Source organism: Ictalurus furcatus, chromosome 14 (genome assembly GCF_023375685.1).
Source record: "Ictalurus furcatus strain D&B chromosome 14, Billie_1.0, whole genome shotgun sequence".
Classification (NCBI taxonomy): Eukaryota; Metazoa; Chordata; class Actinopteri; order Siluriformes; family Ictaluridae; genus Ictalurus; species Ictalurus furcatus.
Genome location: NC_071268.1, coordinates 27,718,494 through 27,742,493, shown reverse-complemented (window position 1 = coordinate 27,742,493; position 24,000 = coordinate 27,718,494). Strand labels below are relative to the sequence as shown.

The following is a 24,000-nucleotide window of genomic DNA, read 5'->3' as shown; positions in this document are numbered from 1 at the left end:
CTGAACCCAACCCCAACCGAACTCCTAAACCAAACCGCAACCAAAATTCTAATCCGAGCCTCCGACAAAACTCAGAGCAAAAGTATGAAATATGACCATTTAATTTACTACTCAAAGTCTATGGATAGATATTGTCTACAATAAGAATTTATCTATCGACCAATCTCTGTATGGATCCATTTTCTACCCATCTACTAATAATATTGGCACCCTCGGTAAATCTAAGCAAGAAAGGCCATGAAAATGTCTTTACTGTTTAACCTTTTGTTCTTTTGTTTAAGAAGATCACAAAAACACTCTGCTCTCATGGATATCAAACACCTGTAAACACAACACAGGTTCATCAAAAATATATCTTTGTTAAATATATGTGTGCAACAATTATTGGCACCCTTTTAGTCAGTACTTTGTGCTAGCTCCCTTTGCCAAGATAACAGCTCTGAGTCTTCTCCTATAACGCCTGATGAGGTTGGAGAATACATGGCGAGGGATCTGAGAGCGTTCCTCCATACAGAATCTCTCCAGATCCTTCACATTTCGAGGTCCACGCTGGTGGACTCTCCTCTTCAGTTCACCCCACAGGTTTTCTATGGGGTTCAGGTCAGGGGACTGGGAGGGTCATGGCAGGACCTTGATTTTGTGGTCAGTAAACCATTTCTGTGTTGATTTTGATGTTGTTTTGGATCATTGTCCTGCTGGAAGATCCAACCACGGCCCATTTGAAGCTTTCTGGCAGAGGCAGTCAGGTTTTCATTTAATATCTGTTGATATTTGATCGAGTCCATGATGCCATGTATCCTAACAAAATGTCCAGGTCCTCTGGCAGAAAAACAGCCCCAAAACATTAAAGATCCACCTCCATATTTAACCGTGGGCATGAGGTACTTTTCCATATGGCTACCTCTCTGTGTGCACCAAAACCACCTCTGGTGTTTATTACCAAAAAGCTCTATTTTGGTTTCATCTGCCCATAGAACCCGATCCCATTTGCAGTTCCAGTAGTGTCTGCACACTGAAGACGCCCGAGTTTGTTTTTGGATGAGAGTAGAGGCTTTTTTCTTGAAACCCTTCCAAACAACTTGTGGTGATGTAGGTGACTTCAGATTGTAGTTTTGGAGACTTTCTGACTCCAAGACACAACTAACTCCTGCAGTTCTCCAGCTGTGATCCTTGGAGATTTTTATCCACTCGAACCGTCCTCTTCACAGTGCGTTGAGACGATATAGTCACACGTCCAATTCCAGGTGGATTCATAACATTTCCAGTTGACTGGAACTTCTTAATTATTGCCCTGATGGTGGAAATGGGCGTTTTCAATGCTTGTGCTATTTTCTTATAGACACGCCCCATTGTGTGAAGCTCAACAACCTTTTGCTGCACATCACAGCTATATTCCTCGCTCTTACCCATTGTTATGAATGACTAAGGGAGTTTGGCCTGTGTGTTACTTCACATTTATACCCCTGTGAAACAGGAAGTCATGGCTGAACAATTTCCTGTTCCAAGTCACCCAGATGTAGATCAAAAGGTTAAACAATAAAGACAATTTTTCACAGCCTTCTTTGCTCATATTTACCAAGAGTTCCAATATTAGCCAATAATATTTTATTTATGATGAGTATTGCAGGGAAGACAGAAAAAAGAGATGAAAAGACAGAAGGAAAAAGACCTAAAATGAGGGGGAAAAAAATAGAATGAGACTGAAAGAAAGAGGACAAGAAGGAAAAGGGGAAGCCAAGGGAATGAGGGAAGCATTAAAAGGGAACGAAAAAATAAGCCACTGATAAGCAGGAGAAAATACAGAGGAAAAAATGAGAAAGAGAAAGAGAGAGAGAAAGCGGGGGACCAGACGAGAGGCTAAGTGGAGCCCTGAATCCTGTGGAGAAACAGAATGACAGCAAGACTGCGAGGGACAGGGAGAGAAAGACGGGAGAACGCTGAGAAGATGATGTGAAAAATAGCGGGGGAAAAAAAAGAAGAAAAGAACGAGGGAGAAAGACCAGAATATAGAGAGAGTGAAAATGAAAAAGAAAGAGAAAGAAAGAAAGAGGGAGCGAGACGGGCAGGCAGAGAGGTTCCAGCTAAGTGCAGAGTTGCCTCCTGTGGAGAAACAGAGTGAAAGCCGGAAGGAGGGGAGACGAAGAGAGGAAAAATGAAAGAAAGAGAGAACAGTGCCAGTTCAGTCTCAATCCAGCTGAGAGCGGCTCAGCATGACAATTAGAGACGATGGCATTAAGATTCTAAAAGAAGACCCCGAGAGAACGTCCTTAAAGGAACTGAACAGTTTATTCCGCATTAAAGCCCCGATCGCTCAAAGAATCCGTCTGTGCTTATAGAAAACAAACTAATGACGTCCCCTCACCCAGGGCAGGGTAGTGTAGGGTAAAGCAGCGTGCACCACACACACCTCGCTTATTTACCAAAATAAATGACACTCCTCACACACCTGTCAATCATTCTGCATGGACAAAATGCTCAGTGTTCACTATTCAAAACCATGGATGGATGGATGGATGGATGGGTGGATGGATGGATGGGTGGATGGAATTTTGGACACACAGCAGTTAACATGGATGGGGGGGGACGAATGGACGTTGATCAGTAGTTTGAACACACTGGGGCTTAGAAGGTTAGTATGGATGGATGGATGGATGGATGGATGGATAGCAGACTTGAGGTTGACCAGTAGTCAGGAAAGCACAGATTGGTTATTAGAACGCTTGCATAGAAGGATGTCTAGATGTTTTTTGAGGGGCGAAGATTATTAAGTGAATAAAAAGAAGGCATTTAAAAGATGTATGGATGGATGGAAGTTGATCAGTAGTTTGGAATACACACACTGGTTAACACTGGGATGAATGTGTGCTGACCAGTAGTTTGGAGGAGGAGAAGAAGCAGCAGAAGAAGAGCTGGATGGATGAGCGACACACACACTGGTTATAAGGTGATTAGCATCCACCCCTTGCTCCTTCAGTAAATACACTCTGTCCAACTCTACAAGCCAAACACATACAGTGAAGGCTAACTGGTTTGGTAGTTGATCGGTTGGACGGATGGACGGACGGACAGATGGACAGACGGACGAGTCTTGTGCTCTGATGATGTGTGCATTCCGGACTACTGCTCAGCCTACCACAGTCAGCGAGGAGGAATGTCCCACTGAATTATTGGCTCGATGACCACGTCAAGCTCAGTTTAGTGACGTGTCCATCGGAGATGTCGTCCTCTTTTACCCTGCATGACCCTTCTTCATGTCCACCGTCAGATCATTAGTGCAGTGCCTGCTATTCACTCCTCACAGTTATGCAACACTCACAGGACTGTCCAGAACAACCACCCCAGTGGCAGCAGTGTCTGACATGAGTAAAGTCTGTGACTTTTATTTATAAAAAAAACAAAAAACAAAGCAAAACCATCTTAGAAAAGCTGTAATAACTGAGATGCTCTCCTACAGCAAGAAGGCCAACTGGCATCTCTAACATACACAGCGCCCTCCATTAATATTGGCACCCTTGGTCTGATTGGTTACAGTCATATTGGGGAAGAATAAAACACACTTTTAGTTAGGTCTTGAAAGAGGGCAAAATAGCTGATTTAATAAAAAAAATGACCTACAGTGCGCTCCATTAATATTGGCACCCTGGGTAAATCTGAGCGAAGAACGCACTGAAAAAATTGTCTTTATTATTTAACCTTTTGATCTTTTGTTAAAAAATTCAATAAAATACTCTGCTCTCATGGATATCAAACAATTACAAAAACAACACAGGTTTATCCAAATATATATATATATATATATATATATCTGTTAAATATAGGTGTGCAACAATTATTGGCACCCTTTTAGTCAATACTTTGTGCTAGCTCCCTTTGCCAAGATAACAGCTCGGAGTCTTCTCCTATAACGCCTGATGAGGTTGGAGAATACATGGCGAGGGATCCGAGAGCCTTCCTCCATACAGAATCTCTCCAGATCTTTACATATTTAACAAAGATATATATTTTTTTCATAAACCTGCGTTGTGTTTGCAATAGTTTGATTTTGTTAAAAGAGAAAGAACAAAACAATGAAAACAAAAGAGAATGAGAAGACAGTGAAAGAACAAAAGGAAGAATGTATGAAAGAAAGAGTGAAAGAGAGAGAACAAAAAAAACGAGAGAAAAAATGAAAGAACAAATGAAGGTGAAAGAAAAATAAAAAATGAAAGAATAAAAGAACAAAGGAGCAAAAGAAAGAACAAACCAAAGAATGAAAGAACGAATGAGAGAACAAAAGAAAAAGAACAAAACAGAGAACGGACAAACGGAAGAACAAAAGAAAGTACAAACCAAAGGATGGACAAAAGAAAGAAGGAAAGAAAGAATGAATGAACGCTCTTGAAGCAGGTTAGTTCCTGTTTGATACCCTGTGAACTTGATTCCATGTGAATTTGATTCCCTGTGAACTTGATTCCCTGTGAATTTCATTCCCTGTGAATTTGATTCCCTGTGAACTTGATTCCCTGTGAACTTGATTCCCTGTGAATTTCATTCCCTGTGAATTTGATTCCCTGTGAATTTGATTCCATGTGAATTTGATTCCATGTGAATTTGATTCCTGTGAATTTGATTCCCTGTGAATTTGATTCCTGCGAACTTGATTCCCTGTGAATTTGATTCCCTGTGAATTGTATTGAATAAAGTGAACTCTGAGCACACACGGATTATCCTGGACTGTATCCTGAAGCAGCAGGCTGTATTGAATCTGCTGTGTAAAGAGCCCGGTCTCCCTGAGAACCTGTTAAAGAACCTTTTTCAGCCTAAACCTGTGCATTACACCAGGACCGTATCCCAGCATGCCTGTGGCGAGCCACACTTCACATCAGACATATCGACTTCTCTCAGTGACACGTCGATCTCAGCTCAATCTGCCCAGAGTTCGCCTTCGCTCCAGGAAGCCACTTTGTGAACACACACACACACACACACACACATTCTGACTTCATGCTTTATAGTGTATGGGGAGATTTATCAGGCAGATGGTTCAGAGAGAAAGCGAGCTCATGATGTTTCATGAATTCATCTCTACCTCAGGTGGCATCGAGGGAATGATCCAGAAATCCCTCAGGGCCTATTGTGTGTGTGTGTGTGTGTGTGTGTGTGTGTGTGTGTTCGCATCACATAATGTGTTCTTTAATGTGTGAATCTTGTTCTGCATCCTGTCACTGTAGCATGCTAGCTAAAGCAGTAAAGATCGGTTCCACAGCGAGGTGATGAGAGGAGAACATGTCAGAACCAGCCATCATCAGCTCTCCAGCTAGAACAACTTCACCACGGGTTTCAGTTCCACAGTGAGGAGAAACTGGAGGAACGCATCCCCTTCATGTCTTACTAACTCTCTTTCTTTCTTTAGTTTTCATTCTTCCCACTTATCTTTCTTTCTCTCTTGATCCTCTTTACACATGTGTTTGGCTTTCTTTCTTTTCATTTTAGTTTCTTTCTTTTGCAATTTTATCATTTCTTTTCGATTTTCATTTTCTTTCTTTCTTTCTTTGTTGTGCACGCGTGCTTGTGACTCAGCCCGGTTCTGTGGCAGGAGGTTGAGAAACCCAGAATACACACACACACACACACACACACACACACACACACACACACACACACACACACACACACACACAGAGAATGGCAGAAGGACAGAATACACTTGACACACAGCCACACTTGAGAAATTGATGAGAAATAAAGAACAGACTGACATACACACACACACACACACACACACACACACACACAACTTCCAAACACACACTGTTCCCTGTGCCTGTATGTGTGTGTGTGTGCGTATGTGTGTGTGTCTGTCTGTCTGTCTGTGTGTAATCCCATTACCTGGTTGGTCTGATGACCACACACACACACACACACACACACACACACACACACACACACACACACACACCAGCCTCAGGCACAAATTCGTGTATGATCAGATTGTCATTTCTGGCTAAAATTTCTGTTTACCAGCAAACACACACACACACACACACACACACACACACACACACACACAACGTTAGGGTGTAAATAGTCAAAATGATCATAGGTGTGATGTCTTTGCTGTCAAGGTCTGAAAGCAGGACTGTATCAACATCTATGAGTCTATATATGCGTGTGCGCTTGTGTGTGTGTGTGTGTGTGTGTGTGTAAGTGCGTGTGTATGTATGTATGTGTGTGTGAGTGTGTATGTTAGTGAGTGTGTGTGTGTTAAAATAAGGGAGTAATAGCTAATGAAGTAGGCTGATAAATGAAACTGCAGTAGGCGGAGTTTAGTGCAGGCGGAGCTTAGTGCACGACAGCGCTGCTCTGATTGGTCAGAAGGTGGTGATTAATTCTCTAGAAGAGCAGCACAGCTCCAAATCACAGCTTTATAAGGATCGTTTCTATAGTAACAACTATAACCTGTGTGGAAGGAGTCTCCAGTGTCAGCACTCTGTATCAGCAGAGGCGACGCTGTAACTACGTTTTTCACACGTCTTCAGGACAGAGGAGTTCTCACGCTTTCTCACGAACAAAATACCACGAGCTGAGTGTGTTCATCTTATTCACTTCAAGAGAGAGAATAGAGAGAGAGAATACAGAGAGAGAGAATAGAGAATGAATAGAGAGATAGTAGAATAGAGAGAGAATAGAGAGAGAGAGAATAAAAAGAGAATAAAGAGAGAATAGAGAGAGAGAGAGAATAAAGAGAGAATAGAGAGAGAATAAAGAGAGAATAGAGAGAGAATAGAGAGAATAGAGAGAGAATAAAGAGAGAGAGAATAAAAAGAGAATAGAGAGAGAAGAGAGAGAGAATAAAGAGAGAGAGAATATAAAGAGTATAGAGAGAGAATAAAGAGAGAGAATAGAGAGAGAATAAAGAGAGAGAATAGAGAGAGAATAAAGAGAGAGAGAATAAAGAGAGAGAATAAAGAGAGAGAGAATAAAGAGAGAATAGAGAGAGAATAAAGAGAGAGAGAATAAAAAGAGAATAGAGAGAGAGAATAGAAAGAGAATAAAGAGAGAGAATAAGGAGAGAATAGAGAGAGAGAATAGAGAGAGAGAATAAAGAGACAGAGAATAAAGAGAGAATAGAGAGAGAGAATAAAGAGAGAATAGAGAGAGAATAAAGAGAGAGAATAAAAAGAGAATAGAGAGAGAGAATAAAGAGAGAATAAAGAGAAAGAGAATAGAGAGAGAGAATAGTGAGGGAGGATAAAGAGAGGGCTGGTGAGGGAACGACTGTTTATAGCTGCTATAATGTAAGCGACAACAGGAACTAACCTGCTTCACGGACTTTCTTTCATTCTTTTTCTTTCTGTCTTTCGTTTGTTCTCTTTTTGTTGTTTCGTTCTTTCTTTTGTTCATTTGTCATATGTTTTCATTTTTTGGTTTTCTTTTCATTTCTTTCATTTCTTTTCATTTGTTCTTTTGTTCATTCTTTCGTTCATTCCTTCTTTTGTCCTTGCTTGCTTTCTTTCTTTGCTTTGTTCGGTCACTTTTGTTCTTTCTCTTTCACTCATTCCCTCTTTCGTTTCTGCCTCTTCCGTTTGAATTCTCTTGTTCTTTTTCATTCTTTCTTTTGTTCTCCCTCTTTCGCTCTTTCTCGTCCATTCCCATCATCTTTCATTCTTTTTTTCCACTGTCTTTTCATTCTCTTTTGTTTGCTTACATTTCTCTCTCTCTGTGTGTGTGTGTGTGTGTGTGTGTGTGTGTGTGTGTATAAACATAAGTAATTCCACAATATAACTATAAACAGCTGGTAACACACCATCACATCATTGATTATTTTCCTACAACAGCATGACACAATCAGTGTTGCAATCTGTGCTCCTGCAACAAAATGGCTGCTATATTAAATGGGCGGGGCCTATTACATAGACATTTTCAGCGTGTGCCTATTTTAGAAAAAAACTATTTAAAAGGTGTGATGAAGGCGAGACCAGAAGATCGGTAATGAACGGAGAGCCTCTGTGGCACTTTACTATACAAAATACCAACGCAACAATGCAGCTAAAGTAACACAAAACCTTCCCTTTAAACGAAGGTTAATTTGCTTCTAAGACTTCATGGACCAAAAGCTTGACGAACTGGCAAACAGATCAGAAAAAGAAACATGGCTGCCAGACTACACATTCTTCTACCACCTTCTACCAATTGGCTCGTCATGGTCTCTTCCACACCAGCCATGGAGATTCCCGCTAATTAGATCCATCTACAGACTGTTAATAACAGACAACTCAAATCTTCAGTCTTCATGGAGACACTTTGGACGTTCCTCTGAAGAGACGGCATCGCTGAACGTCATGACTGCTGGAATCATTAGCCTACCCGTAGCCTTTAACTGGAGAAGTGTGTGCCCAGAGAGTCGCTATGGAAAGCTCTGCCAGGAGAATATCGCTAAGTCCAGAACTATTGAAGCTAAACGGGGAATTTGCTCATGGTCACCATACCACAGAAAAGACGGCCTCTGAGATCGATGCCGAGAAGCTGGCAGCGTCAAAAATCACACAACTTTATTTCTTTTGAAAGAGAGATGCAGCAAGTTCATGCAGAACAGCCATCTGTCCACCACGCAAGGCTGCCAAAATCCTCAGAGCTCTCCGGATCCAAAAATAAATACCATGAAATAAATATCCGACTCGATGGGAATTTAGGAGAAACTGAAAACTGGGGGTGGTGGCATGATCAAACAGGAAGGAAACTTCTGAAGGACGTCAGCAAAATGCAAGTAAAAATCAAGGTAAAAGAGCTAGGGAGAGGAACCGAACCGAACCGAACCATGGCTGAAGGCTCTGAGAAGATCCTGGGGGGAACTAGTTTGGAATTACGCCCTGGACACCCTGGAAGATTTATAATCGACTGAGCTTTTAATGCAACGCAAAGCAACAGTAACTTGAACAAATGCTCTTTACAGCCGTGGTGAGCAGAAAAGCAACTCAAAAATGCACAACATGTCGAACCATGAGGAGGATGGGCTACGACGGCAGGAGACGACATCGGGTTCCAGGAATCTGAGGCTACAGGCTACAAACCTGTTCCAGCATGACGACGCCCCTGTGCACAAAGCGAGCTCCATGAAGACGTGGTGTGTGAAGGTTGGAGGAAGGTGGAAGAACTCGAGTGTCCTGCACAGAGCCCTGACCTCAACCCCACTGAACACCTTTGGGATGAACTGGAACATTTAGGCACCCCAGACCTCCTCGCCCAACACCAGCGCCTGACCTCAACCTCACGAATGGTCTTGTAGCCGAATGAACACAAATCCCCTAGGTAAAAGGTAAGTACAGACCTCGTTCAAGCTTTGACATGCTCGTTGCGACATTAAATTGGTTAGAACTTCAACAAGGATCTGCTTCATCCCTCTGCTCTGAAGCTCTGACTACACACAACTGTACTGCGATAAAAGATGGTAAACTCAGCACCGTCCTCGCTCTCAACTGCCAAACTTCACAATAAAAGGTCATCCGAGAAGTTAAACCGAGGTCCTGATCCTCTGTGTTCAATAAAAACCCCAGGACACTTATCGTAAGAGTAGGGGTATAACCCCGGTGTTCAGTAGAAATTCCCCCATTGGCCCTTATATATCACGGCCCCCTAATAATCCCCATCTCTGATTTGGCTACATCACTCTACATCCTCTCCACCAACAGCTGGTGTGTGGTGGGTGTTCTCGTGCACTATGGCTGCCGTCACATCATCCAGATGGATGCTACACACTAGTGGAGGAGATCCCCTCACCCCCATACAATATAAAGCGCTTTGAATGCCTAGAAAAGTGCTTCTGCCAAAGAAGTTGTGACAACTCAAAACTGGATTTGAGTGAAAAATGTACACTGGGTAAGCAGAGGTACATAAATACCTCAGTGTTTCATATGGAATATGGAACAGCAGAGTTCTAGAGTGGAATAATATTCTAGAACAGTTCTGTGATTCCCAGAATCTGTAGAGTTCTAATGCAAATTTATTGGAATCTGCTCGTAAAACATCACAAGTCTTGGGATAATTGTGTTCTAGAGTGGAACCGTGTACTAGAACACCGAAATCTATGAAGTGCGTTTGGCTACAGTACAGTTCTACCTCACCATCACTGTAATCTGCTTGTAGAACATCACAAGACTTGAAACGGTGGTCTTCTAGAACCGAGTAGTGTTCCTGCGGTATGCTAGAGGTCTACAGCAACCTCACTGGAATCTTTCCATAAAAATCAAAAACCATGGAACAGTGGTGTTCTAGAATGAAGTGATTTTCTAGAACACCTCTGTGATTTCCAGAACCCGCTCTACTGTAGCGTTCTAATGCAACTTTACTGGAATCTTCTCGCAAAACATCACAAGTCTTGGGATAACTGTGTTCTAGAGTGGAAGAGTGTTCTAGTCATGCCTATAATTCTCAGAATCCTTTGAACCGTGTTCCACTACAGTTCTACCTCACCCTTATTGTAATCTGCTTGTAGAACATCACAAGACTGGAAACAGTAAACAGTGGTGTTCTAGAACTGAGCAGTGCTCTCGAACACATCCATGATTCCCATAAGCCTTTGAACTGCGGTAGGCTAGAGTTCTACAGCAACCTTACTGGAATCTTCTCAAAAACATCAAAAGACTTGGAATAGTGATGTTCTAGAATGGGGGAACAATATTCTAGAAAGCCTCTGTGATTCATAGAATCCATTGTATTCCAGACCTCTAATACAACTTTACCGGAACCTTCTCTTAAAATGTCTTGGGATAATCATGTTTTAGAACAGAATATCGTTCTAAAAACACATCTATGATACTCAGAACCCTGTGAACTGCGGTCCACTACAATTCCACATGCAACCTCACTCGGTTCGTTCTCGAACACATCTACTATTCTCAGAATCCTCTGAACTGTGTTCCGCTATAGTTCTACAGCTACCTTACTGGAATCTGCTTGTAAACCAACTCAAGACTTGAAACAGTGGTGTTCTAGAACCGAGCAGTGTTCTCAAACACATCCGTGATCCCCAGAACCCTTTGAACTGCAGGATACTAGAGCTCGACAGCAACCTTACTGGAATCTTCTCTTAAACATCTCAAGACTTGAAAGACTGGTGTTCTAGAATGGAACAGTGTTCTAGAACATGTTCGCAATCCATTTACAGATCGACTGCACCCTTACTTGACACTTCTCATAAACCTCAAAAGACCTGGAACAGTGGTGATCTAGAACGGAACAGTGCTCTTGAATACGCCTATGATTCTTGGAACCCTTTGAACTGTGTTCCACTACAATTCCACATGCAACCTCACTCGAATCTTCTCATAAAAACATCAAAAGTCTTGAAACACTGGTGTTTCAGAATAAACCAGCCATCTAGTACACATCTACTATTCTCAAAAGCTTTTGAACTGTGTTCTAGTACAGTTCTACTGCACCCTTACCGGAATCTGCTTGTAAAACAAGTCAAGACTTGAAAACAGTGGTGTTCTAGAACCGAGCAGTGTTCTTGAACATGCCTATGAGTCTCAGAACCCTTTGGACTGCGGTATACTAGAGGGGCTTGAACTCTTGCCCTTCTGATCAGTAACCTAGAGCCTTTAACCACTGAGCCCACACTGCCAAATCTTCTCATCAAAACCACCAAAAGACGGTGCTCTAGAATGGAACACTTCTATGATTCCTCAGAAATGGTTCCTCCCACTATACAGTAACAGAAAGAAAGCTTGTGGAAGGAAGTGAGGCTTTTGAAGAGAGGCTATTGACGCACCGATCTTCTTGGAGCGCTCTTCTCCTCTGTTGTGGATGCTGATGGGCGAGTAGATGAAGGGGCTGGCGGAGCTGACGTTCGGTCCGAGCAGACCCTTCACTTTGTGTGGACGAAGACTGGCAGGCAGATTCAGCAGAGACACGGACCTAAAGGCAGGAGAGAAGGAACATTAATAGTACTATAGGGGTGTTTTAACATACAGTATGCAGCGTATAGTCAGTTTCAACGGACTCCAATTGCACTCGGGTCCGTGGGCGTCTGAGCGAGGTGGTGTCGATCTGCTTCCAAGTGAACTCTGCAACTCGGAATCGGAGCAATTCGACACCAAATTTGTGATTTTTGAGACTTCTATGCACACTCGACATTGATTGGTTTACCTCAATGAATTACAAGGATATTATTAGCTTTAGACGCACCTCAGCCAACGTTTTTATGTGCAAACCAAATAACAACAGAATCAAAAGAACCAATTTCACACCGATTCAGACTCTAGGACTTGTCAAAGCACCCTAAGAGTTATCTTTCCATCTCTCTAGCAGGTGATGTGCGTATTTACGGTAGCCGTGCTACTCCAGCAGTTACGGTAATGTTCCGGAAAGTTACATTACAGTTAGAATCAAAAGTCAGTCGCTACAGGTACGTTTCCTCAACAAAATATGGCTAAGACAAGCTTACTTTCATGGAAAGACGCTATTTGAGTGACAATCCAAATGACCGACCGCATTCCTTTTACGGAGCATGTTGGCACACACGTGAGGAGGTTGCGTTTGCTGTTCTTGAATCGTTTTTTTTAAAATACGAGGGGGGCTTGGAAAAGCTCATCGCGTCACGTTATGCAAAAGCTAATGCTTTCGTAATATAATGGGTTTCGAACGGAGAAAAAGAACTCATTTGCAGACATTTCAAAGAAGTCAAACTTCCAGCATTCTTCCATTATTAACAAAAATGTCAACTGTCCGTGCGTCAAGACATCAGCGAGCCACCTTGAAACACGTGCGGTCAGCAGAAGTCTAACAGACACTTGTGGAAGGAAATGACTGACGTTTATCGTAATTTATCCACAGCGTGGGTGTATTTTAGTGCTTTCCCACAGCACTGGAGAACAACATGGCCTCGGGCGCCAACACTCAGCGGGGTTGGGAAGTGGAAGTGCTGACTCCGGAAGATGCTGAGAGAATCACTGGCGAGCAGAACGGACAGTCGTTCCCGGCTGAGAAACAAAGCGGCACGCTGAAGTTCAGGAGGTCTTTCACTGACTTCTCAGGAAGACGACACAAAGCTAGCTAAAATAGATTCACGAGGGCCTTTTACTGACTCTTACTGCTGGAGAAGCTCTGATTGTCTGTAAAGACAGAGTCACGTTCTTGGGGGTAGGGAAATGTACCAGCACTGAACAGCCTAATGTTGGAAAACCACACCCCTGGAACATTCCTGCCTCATAACTGCAACCTCTTACAAATCCCTCCCTCTTCAAAACAACCATCCCCAACTAAGAGATGGCAGAAAAAAAAGGAATAGTGTACAGGAAGTTGCACGTCCCAAAAAAACCAACAAAGAAACGCACCGACAAACCATGGTAGCTAACGGGATACTACCGTAGAACAAGACACGCTTCTAGGGGCGGGGCATATTTGGTTCTAGAGATCATTTAATTGGACGATGACAGTTTTGCCTTGGTATAAACCATCAAAAAAAAATATGTATCGTTTTGTGATGCGGTAGAAAAACGAAAACGAGAGTAATTCCAAAACGAATTTTATGCATTTTTAGACCAAATTTGATTTCAGAGGCACTTTAATGTGACGTGCTCATCGCCGCCAAGCTCATCTTTTCCCTTTCTTTTCACGCAGGTTTCACCAGGGTGGTCGATACGTCGTGTGGCGTACATCCAACAGGCTACACTCGGTAACCCTACACCTACACAGTGACCCAAACGAAATACACTATTTCCTCCAATGTAATGATGAACTGTCCTGGAAGTGAAAATATCATTTAAGCAATAAATCCAATAAACAAACTGAACCATCTTCAACATTGGTGGAGCTGATAGACGGAGAGCACTGAATCGCTTCAGAAATGAACTCTTCAATCTCAACAGCCCAAATGTGGCAGAAAGCTAATGCCAAAGCGAGCCGAAGCCATTAACGGCGACATTTATTCTTCTAACAAGACAATGATTTCTTAAACGGCGAGCGAGGAAAGCGATAATTTATTAAAAGTAATCGTGCACACAGGGTCTCAGTCAAACTGCCATGTAAAAACTGCTCATCCGTTTTAGGTTGGAGAGGAAAAAGCGACAGAGACGGAGCGGTAGGGAGGAGGAGAGGAAGATACGGTGCGAGACACAACGCCGACGGGGAGGAATGTTCAAAATCGCTTTCCTGACGACAAATTGAGGAAATCTTTCAACTTCAGCGCACAACCTGCGTAGCAGAGAAATGAACGGAAGCAAAGATCGATTAAAAAAAAAAACACACACACACAACGTTATAAAAAAATTTTTTTAAAAACTTGATAAATTGTTATACTCTTCCCAACGTCACACACACAGTCACAAAGATGTTATGTTTTACTGTTTAGACTTTTTAATCTGTAATCTTTTCACATTCATTACAGCTTTGTTGAAAATAAAGCTATATGTACATGCTCTAAAACTCTCAAACAGCAGCTGAACTCCTGGTGGGCGTGGTCTAGTATTCTAACGAGCATGCTCGATCGACAGCTCTCTGTCCGGGACGCCACTCAAGCAATCAGGATTGTTCAACCTCCATGTAGCAACCACGCAACTGCAGTAGCCATGCATGACAGGTTAGCTTTTATTTATTTATTTATTTATTTATTTATTCATTCATTTTTGGCTGAAAACCTTTTAACCAATTACACTCATGAATCCTCCAAACCGTAAACCTGTAGCTGTATCTTCACTGGATCGGGACTTGTCCCTCCCACCCACCTGATGATGGGCAGCTTGGTCAAGGGCACCGCGGCCAGTTTGAGTCCGTCCGGAAGTGTGATGACGTTCATCCCTCCGGGACACTTAGACGTGTAGTTCTCCAGACTCTGAGTCACCTCCTTCTTTTCTGTGGACAGCAGGACAAAACACAACCAAGGACAGGGGTTAGAAATGAAGACAAACTGCACAAGTATTCAGTGTGTATTCAGTAACTGCAATGTTTTAATAAAGGGAGGGCAAGGTATAAACATCCTTAATAGCGTTCAATGTGGTAGAATGTTCAATGAGTTACTATGAATGCAGACTTTAACACACTGAAGAAGACACACTATATATATATATATATATATATATATATATATATATATATATATATATATATATATATAAATAATTGGTTTTGTTCACGTTCGAAATTTTTTCCTACATTCTTTTGAATGTCCATGGAAAAAAATATCATTTACACATTTGAACGACGATGTAATACGAAGCAATGTGATAACACGAAATTAAAAATGACCTTAAATGGTCATGGGCGTTGTTTCAACTCAGGACAGCTGTTATTTGCTGCTGTTGTAAAGTAACTGTTTGACGCCGTACACAACAGCGCTTCACCTTCACGCGTTCTCTGAGAGTAGGCTAACGGTTGAGAGGCAGGAGTTTGGCCAATAGTTGCTGCAAGTCTTTTATAATCGACCAATCGGTGTGCGAGAAGGCGGGACTTTCAGAGAGGGGTTAAATCAATGCAAACATACATACACATCATCCAGTATTAGACCATAAACACATCATAATGAAACTAAAGCCGAATCCTGGACATCTCAAAATTTAGACACTTTTCTAAGGTCCGATAAAGAGAACATGTCCTGGAAATAGAGGACGTATGGTCACCCTATCAAAAGCATTTCAGAGAACTATTTATTAATTTCTGCCAAATTAACTTTGCGCATGCACCAGGAGGAGCTCATGTGAGCCACGACTGGCGAGTAGAACCAGAACTATAATCAAGCAGCTGTCTATATTGTGCTCTGTCAAAAGATTCATTTCTTTGGTTTTAAACGGAAAAAAAAAATTATTCATCCTGAAATATTCCCATTTTTTTAAAAATGTACCTGTAATCTGATTAATTTGTTTTTGGACGTAACTGTAACAGACTACAGTTACCCATTTTTTGTATCGTGATTACGTAACGCCATTACACGTACTCCGTTACGCCCCAAGCCTCTATATATGTAATGTAATGTTTATATATATATATATATATATATATATATATATATATATATATATATATATATATACATACATACATACACACATATATATATACACACACATATATATATATACACACACATATATATATATATATATACACACACATATCTATATACACACACACATATATATACATATATATATATATAAGCTAATTTAGTAAAAATCTAAATAAGCTTTACAGAGCTTTATTGGAAAGGGCTTAAGCAACGTTAAATGTTTTTTCATGCTTGCTCAATGAGCCATAAACAATTATTGCACATGCCCTAACAGTTTACAGGCGCTAGGCAATTAAGGTCACAGTTACAATAACTTCGGACTCTAACGAAACCTTTCTACTGAAGAGTGGGGGAACATCTCACAGCAAAATCTGACAGATCTGGAGCAGTCCATGAGGATGACATACACTGTAGTACTTAAAGCAGCTGGTAGACACCAGATACTGACCGTTCCTTCTGATATAAGGACTGTTCCACAGGTGCAGGTGCAATAATTGTTTATGGTTAATGAACAGTGAAAAACATTGTTTAAACCCTTTCCTGTAAAGATCTGTAAAGCCTATTTAGATATTACAAAATGATCTTTAAAAAGAGACATCATTTTTTTTTTTGGCCGAGTGTGTATGTGTATACGTGTATATATAAAACTTAAAAAATAATAATAATAATTAAAGAAAATTTTAAAAAACAAACTTTTAAAACGGTCTGTGAAGGCTTAAGACACCAAGTGTGAAGGCTGAACTGCATCTGTTTTGGGTTTTGAGTCATCCCAAAACATCTTTTTGGGAGCAATAATAATCACTGTGAGACCAATATTTTTGTTTATTCCTATTTTAGTGCTGTCTGGGTACAGCACACACTATAAAGGACCTTTCATTAAAAACAGAGATGCTGTTCTTTGTCTTTTATAACTTTAAAAAACAAAAAACAAAAAACAAAAAAACACAACTTTCCATTGCCAATCATAGAAGGCAAAAATCCCACCATGCAAATGAAACTTCTCAAGAGCCTCTGGGGGAAATCAGTTTCCTCCTGCTCTCGAGAGGCCATCACCCATGGTGAGATATGAATTTAATGAGGCAAATTATCTAAGCTGTGGTAGATCATGACTTAGACGGGTTTGATCGGGGGAGGGGGCGAGACAATCAAAATCGCTTTGAGCTGTGCTGAACAGAAGACCGCTGAGATCCAGCCTCGATTGTGTCTAAAGAAAGAATCAGTGGGAGAAAGAAGGAGGAAGGAAGGTCATGACTGCGATGGATCTGGTGTGATTGGTAACTGAATTATACGAGTATAAATTAATTAATTCAGTTGATGTTAATCAATCACTTCCCGAGACGTCCTTCACATCGCTGTAGCATCTCTATATACAGTCCCCTCCAGAAGTATTGGCCCGGCAAGGCCAATTTGTTTTCGCTATACACTGAACGCATTTGGGTTTGAGATCATTTCAGAATTTCTGCTTTCGTTTCCTATTATTTTCATCCAGATGTGTTAAACAACTTAGAACATGTCACCTTTTGTTTCAAACCGCCTAATATTTCAAGTGATCGAGTGACTGACGGGTGTTTCTTGTGGCCAAGGTGTGCCCTGTTAGAGTGAATTCGATTAGGGGAAATTAGGGGAGATCTATCAGAGCCATTGCACAAGCAGTGGGCATTGCCTGAAAAAAAGTAAGAAACCACTGGTGTACTTAACAAGCAGACATGGAGCAGGACGGGAAGGGAAAACAACAGCAGCTGACAGCAGAAACATCGTGAAGAAAAAACAAACAAAAAAAAAAACCACCACTGGGCTGGGGTGAAGGTATCACAATCCACCGTTTGAAGAAGACTTCGAGAGCAGAAATATAGAGACCACACCACGAGATGTAAACCACTCATCATGAGTAAGGATGAGAAAGACAGATTGGAATTCGCAAAGAAATACAGAGGTGAGCCACAAAAGTTCTGGAACCATGATGAACCTCTACCAAAGTGATGGAAAGGCCAAAGTGTGGAGAAAGAAAGGATCTGCTCATGATCCAGAACATACAAGCTGATCTGTGAAACATGGTGGAGGTAGTGTCATGGCTTGGGCTTGCATGGCTGCTTCTGGAACAGGGTCACTGATCTTTATTGATGATGGAACTCATGATGGTAGCAGCAGAATGAAATCTACATCTATAGAAACAATCTGTTTTCCAATTTACAGAGAAATGCATCCAATCGAATTGGGAGGAACGTCATCATGCAGCAAGACAATAACCAAAAACACACTGACACCTCAACAAAGGACTTCATCAGGGGGGAAAGTGTCAATCACCAGATCTTAACCCAACTGAACAGCATTTCACCTCCTAAAGAGGAGACTGGAGGGAGAAACCCAGACTACCACACTACTCATTACTACACCTACTACAGCACGAGCTACTATACCCAGACTACCACATTACCATATCTACTACTCATTACTACACCTACTACAGCACGAGCTACTATACCCAGACTACCACATTACCATATCTACTACTCATTACTACACCTACTACAGCACGAGCTACTATACCCAGACTACCACATTACCATATCTACTACTCATTACTACACCTACTACAGCACGAGCTACTATACCCAGACTACCACAATACCATATCTACTACTCATTACTACACCTACTACAGCACGAGCTACTATACACAGATTACACTACTATACCCAGACTACTACACCTACCACTACACTACTATACCCAGACTACTACACCTACCACTACACTACTATACCCAGACTACTACACCTACCACTACACTGCTATACCCAGACTACTACACCTACCACTACACTACTATACCCAGACTACTACACCTACCACTACACTACTATACCCAGACTACTACACCTACCACTACACTGCTATACCCAGACTACTACACCTACCACTACACTACTATACCCAGACTACTACACCTACCACTACACTACTATACCCAGACTACTACACCTACCACTACACTACTATACCCAGACTACTACACCTACCACTACACTGCTATACCCAGACTACTACACCTACCACTACACTGCTATACCCAGACTACTACACCTACCACTACACTACTATACCCAGACTACTACACTACTATACCCAGACTACTACACCTACCACTACACTACTATACCCAGACTACTACACTACTATACCCAGACTACTACACTAACCACTACACTACTATACCCAGACTACTACACTGCTATACCCAGACTACTACACCTACCACTACACTACTATACCCAGACTACTACACCTACCACTACACTACTATACCCAGACTACTACACCTACCACTACACTACTATACCCAGACTACTACACCTACCACTACACTACTATACCCAGACTACTACACTACTATACCCAGACTACTACACCTACCACTACACTACTATACCCAGACTACTACACTACTATACCCAGACTACTACACCTACCACTACACTGCTATACCCAGACTACTACACCTACCACTACACTACTATACCCAGACTACTACACTAACCACTACACTACTATACCCAGACTACTACACTGCTATACCCAGACTACTACACCTACCACTACACTACTATACCCAGACTACTACACCTACCACTACACTACTATACCCAGACTACTACACCTACCACTACTCAGCTATACCCAACAACATCCTAATACTCTTTAAAAGTCAGAAACAGAATGAAAATATATTGCTGACCAAACATGATGCTTCCCCTTTCCCAGTTAGAAGAAGGGCAGGATCTTGATATGGCCCTTGATAGACTCTCCTCCTCTAACACTGGGGTAGAGATGGAGAGCTGGAGCTGGGCTGACGCACGCCATTTACACAGAGCTTTAAGAAATAAGAAGAAAGAGCTCTGCTGAATCGATAGCTCTCATTTCTTCATGCTTTGGCAAGGTGCAGTGACAGCGGACTGGGAACAGGACAAAAGAGGATGTGATCTAACAGGGCATACGGTATTGATTCTCATTTTTCAGAGCTTAAACATGAAAAATATATCTCATGCCAAAACGAGTCGGCGCTGTCAGAGGCGCGGCCAGGCTGGAAGATACGATGCCTTAAGGGGCTTTTCCATCAAATAAGATTCATTTTACAAATAAGTTTACTGCAGGGAGAGCAACACAAACAGGAATGTGTGTGTGTGTGTGTGTGTGTGTGTGTAAGTATTTATGAGATTAATGCAGGCAGGTCCATCAGAAAGCCATTCAGTTATTATATGAGGCTGTATATGACTGGAGATTAAAACAATAATCAATAAGAACTGATCCACACTGCTGTCGCAGTTATAAAGCTCAGTGGTGATCTGAAATCTGGGCTTACTAGGAAATACACTGTATAAGCTGAACAGAATACACCGTTTCTTATAAGTGGTACATTTTTTAAATATCTCCTCAATTTATAAATAAAGGAAAAAGAAAGAAACAAAGAAAGGAGAAAGAAAAGAGGGGAGAAAGAAATGAGAAAGAAAGAAAGAAGATGGAAAGAAAAGAAAAAGAAAACAAAAGAAAGAAAAAAGAAAAAGAGAAAGTTGACAGATTAAAACATTAGTAGTTTGCTGCAAAGTTGTTGCTGGTGATTATAGCTTCGGAAGTAGACCAGAAGTAATCAGCAGTAGATCAGAAGTAATCAGATCAGAAGTAATCAGCAGTAGATCAGCAGTAACCAGAAGTAGATCAGAAGTAATCAACAGTAGATCAGCAGTAGATCAGAAGTAATCAGCAGTAGATCAGAAGTAATCAGATCAGAAGTAATCAACAGTAGATCAGCAGTAGATCAGCAGTAACCAGAAGTAGATCAGAAGTAATCAGCAGTAGATGAGAAGTAATCAGCAGTAGATCAGAAGTAATCAGCAGTAGATCAGAAGTAATCAGATCAGAAGTAGATCAGCAGTAGATCAGAAGTAATCAGCAGTAATCGGATCAGCAGTAGATCAGAAGTAGATCAGCAGTAGATCAGCAGTAGATCAGCAGTAGATCAGAAGTAATCAGCAGTAGATCAGCAGTAGATCAGAAGGAATCTGCAGTAGATCTGCAGTAGATCAGCAGTAGATCAGAAGTAATCAGCAGTAGATCTGCAGTAGATCAGAAGTAATCATCAGTAGATCAGAAGTAATCATCAGTAGATCAGAAATAATCAGCAGTAGATCAGAAGTAATCAGCAGTAGATCAGAAGTAATCAGCAGTAGATCAGCAGTAGATCAGAAGTAATCAGCAGTGGATCAGCAGTAGATCAGAAGTAATCAGCAGTGGATCAGAAGTAATAAGCAGTAGATCAGAAGTAATCAGCAGTAGATTTTAGTAGATCAGAAGTAATCAGCAGTAGATTTTAGTAGATCAGAAGTAATCAGCAGTAGATTTTAGTAGATCAGAAGTAATCAGCAGTAGATTTTAGTAGATCAGAAGTAATCAGCAGTAGATTTTAGTAGATCAGAAGTAATCAGCAGTAGATCAGCAGTAGATCAGCAGTAATCAGCTTTTTATGGTGCCATTTTGTCCCGTTCCTCTCGACAGTCCTCAATTCCTCAAGGTTACAAGGGTCCACCTGATGGACTCACAAATTCAAACTCCTCTATAGAGTTTGACCAGAACTCGAGTCAGTGGACGGGTTAGGCCATGTAAGGTCTTCTTGGGTTGTTTTGGCTGTAGGTTTGGGGTTCGGGTCTTGTCGGAACATCCATCTTCTCCCCAGACCCAGTTTCTTGGCTGTCGAGATGAAATTCTCCTGTAGTGCGTCCCGGTACATCTCTCCATGCACGTTTCACTCCGTGACGTGCAATGCCCTGTACCATCTGCACAGAAGCAGCTGCAGATCATCATGCTCCCATCACCGTGCTTCGCTGTGGGTGTGGTGCTCATATGAACAACCCCTCTATCTCCAAACATCACTAGCTGAATTACTGCCAGAGTTCGAGATTTCTTTTAGGAAGATCCTTCCCCACGACTGCTACTTGTGGCATGGAATCTTCTCAACCGATCTATTTTACGGTGACAGCACGAGTGCAGTAATGGAAGGCTGAATGAGAGAGAGTGTTCATGCCCAGCTCCGGTTTGCAGAGTGAATGTGTACAGTGCTGCTAATACTCCAGCGCTCCCATTAGCCAACCTGCTCTCCTGGTTACCGTTCAGCAAGGTACAGCTCTGATAACCGGCTCCATTAGCCAGCGCCTTATCATTCAGCCAGAGAAGATAAAACAACCCAAAACACAGAGAAGGCAATTATTTCCCTTTACCCAGCTCTGAGCTGCATAGCCCACCACATCGCACCCCACACACACACACACACACACACACACACACACACACACACACCTTCCTCCTCGATTACATAGCTACCTGGGGCTTTCTCTAAAGCTCTTCTCTACTCTCATCTTTCCTGCACTCTGGAAAAACAACAAAACAGCAGCAGCACAGTAATTGAGGTCGCGTCCTCAGACGGTATTTGCAGCTCAGGTGAAGTCAGTTAGGCAGAAAAAAAAAAAACTCATAAAACTCGTTTCTGTCTTTCTGTAAGTGCTGAGATACATAGTGCTTACTTTTCTTTCTTTCTTTCTTTCTTTCTTTCTTCTCAGAAAGCGGCAGCATGGGAGAGGATTCACAGCCCAGCGTATAAATAAATAAATAAATAAATAAAAACACTGTACACACGAGCTGCCTGGGCATTAAAGGAACGGTTCAATATATAAACACAATTTTCCCCTCAGCAAAGACATGCTGGATGTGCAGTTTGTTCTCCTTTTAAAAACCCACAGCGAATAACAGACAGAAAGGAAAAAAAAAAACGAGAGATGGACAGCAGGTGAAGAAAGAGAAAAAATAAATAAATAAATAAAGAAAGAAAAGAAAAGGAGTCCAAAAAGGCAGAAGGATGGGTAGGCAGAAACCTAGGAAGAAAGGAATGGAAGGAATGATTGAAAGGAGAAAAGGAAGGAAGAAAAAAATGGAAAGGACAAAAGAAAATGAAAGAAAAGGAGGAAAGGAAAGAAGGAAAGGAGAAAGAAAGAAAGAAAGAAAGAGAGGAAGGAATGAAGGAAAGAAAAAAAAGAAGTAAAGGAGGAAAGGAAAGAACAAAAGATGGATGGAAGGACGTCAAAGGAAAGAAGGATCAAGAGAAAAAAGAAAATTGACAAGAAAGAAAGATAAAAAAAAACAAAAAAAAGAAAATCCAAAGGAACTTTGGAAGAAAGGAAAGACACAGTAAAGACCTAAAGCGAGAGCGGTATGAAAGTGACACAGAACTGAGTTTACTGCGGCTTCGTTCTGTTTTCTTTCCTTTACTCTTCAGCAGTTTCTGTCAGTAGCCTTCAGGTTTATTTTCTACTTTATAATTAAGTGGAAATTCAGATCTCAGTTTTGTGCTTAATTTTTACTTCATTTTTTTTTAAATGACAAACACACACACTGCGATATGAAACAAAGGACACACTGATTAAATATATTAAATGAAATTTTGGTAAAGGCTTTTGCTAGAAATTTGCAAACAGTGAAGTTAAAGCCTGGGTGTAGTAGTAGTAGTAGTAATATTAGCTTCCCCACATGAGCAGTTTGTCATGGAGCGCTGAGGAGCACTGAGGAAGAGCTGAGGAGAGCTGAGGAGCACTGAGAAGAGCTGAGGAGCGCTGAGGAGCATTGAGGAGGAGCTGAGGAGTACTGAGGAGGAGCTGAGGAGCACTGAGAAGCACTGAGGAGGAGCTGTGGACCACTAAAGAGGAGCTGAGGAGCACTGAGGAGCAGCTGAGGAGCACTGAGGAGGAGCTGAGGAGCACTGAGGAGCACTGAGGAGCACTGAGGAGGAGCTGAGGAGCACTGAGGAGCAGCTGAGGAGCACTGAGGAGCAGCTGAGGAGCACTGAGGAGCACTGAGGAGCAGCTGAGAAGCACTGAGGAGGAGCTGAGGAGCACTGAGGAGGTGAGGAGCACTGAGGAGCAGCTGAGGAGCACTGAGGAGCACTGAGGAGGAGCTGAGGAGTACTGAGGAGGAGCTGA

The 24,000-nt window shown here is 41.8% G+C and overlaps 1 protein-coding gene across 3 annotated transcripts in view; it reads right to left on the bottom strand.

Moving 5' to 3' along the window:
- trappc9 (trafficking protein particle complex subunit 9) overlaps positions 1-24,000 on the bottom strand; it is a 247,495-nt gene that overhangs the window by 181,031 nt on the left and 42,464 nt on the right. For all 3 annotated transcript variants that reach the window (XM_053641882.1, XM_053641883.1, XM_053641884.1), the window contains 2 exons: positions 14,703-14,829; positions 11,750-11,895 (listed from right to left, as the gene is read on the bottom strand). In XM_053641882.1, the coding sequence (XP_053497857.1) occupies positions 11,750-11,895; positions 14,703-14,829 (273 nt within the window). The remainder of the gene's footprint in view (positions 1-11,749; positions 11,896-14,702; positions 14,830-24,000) is intronic.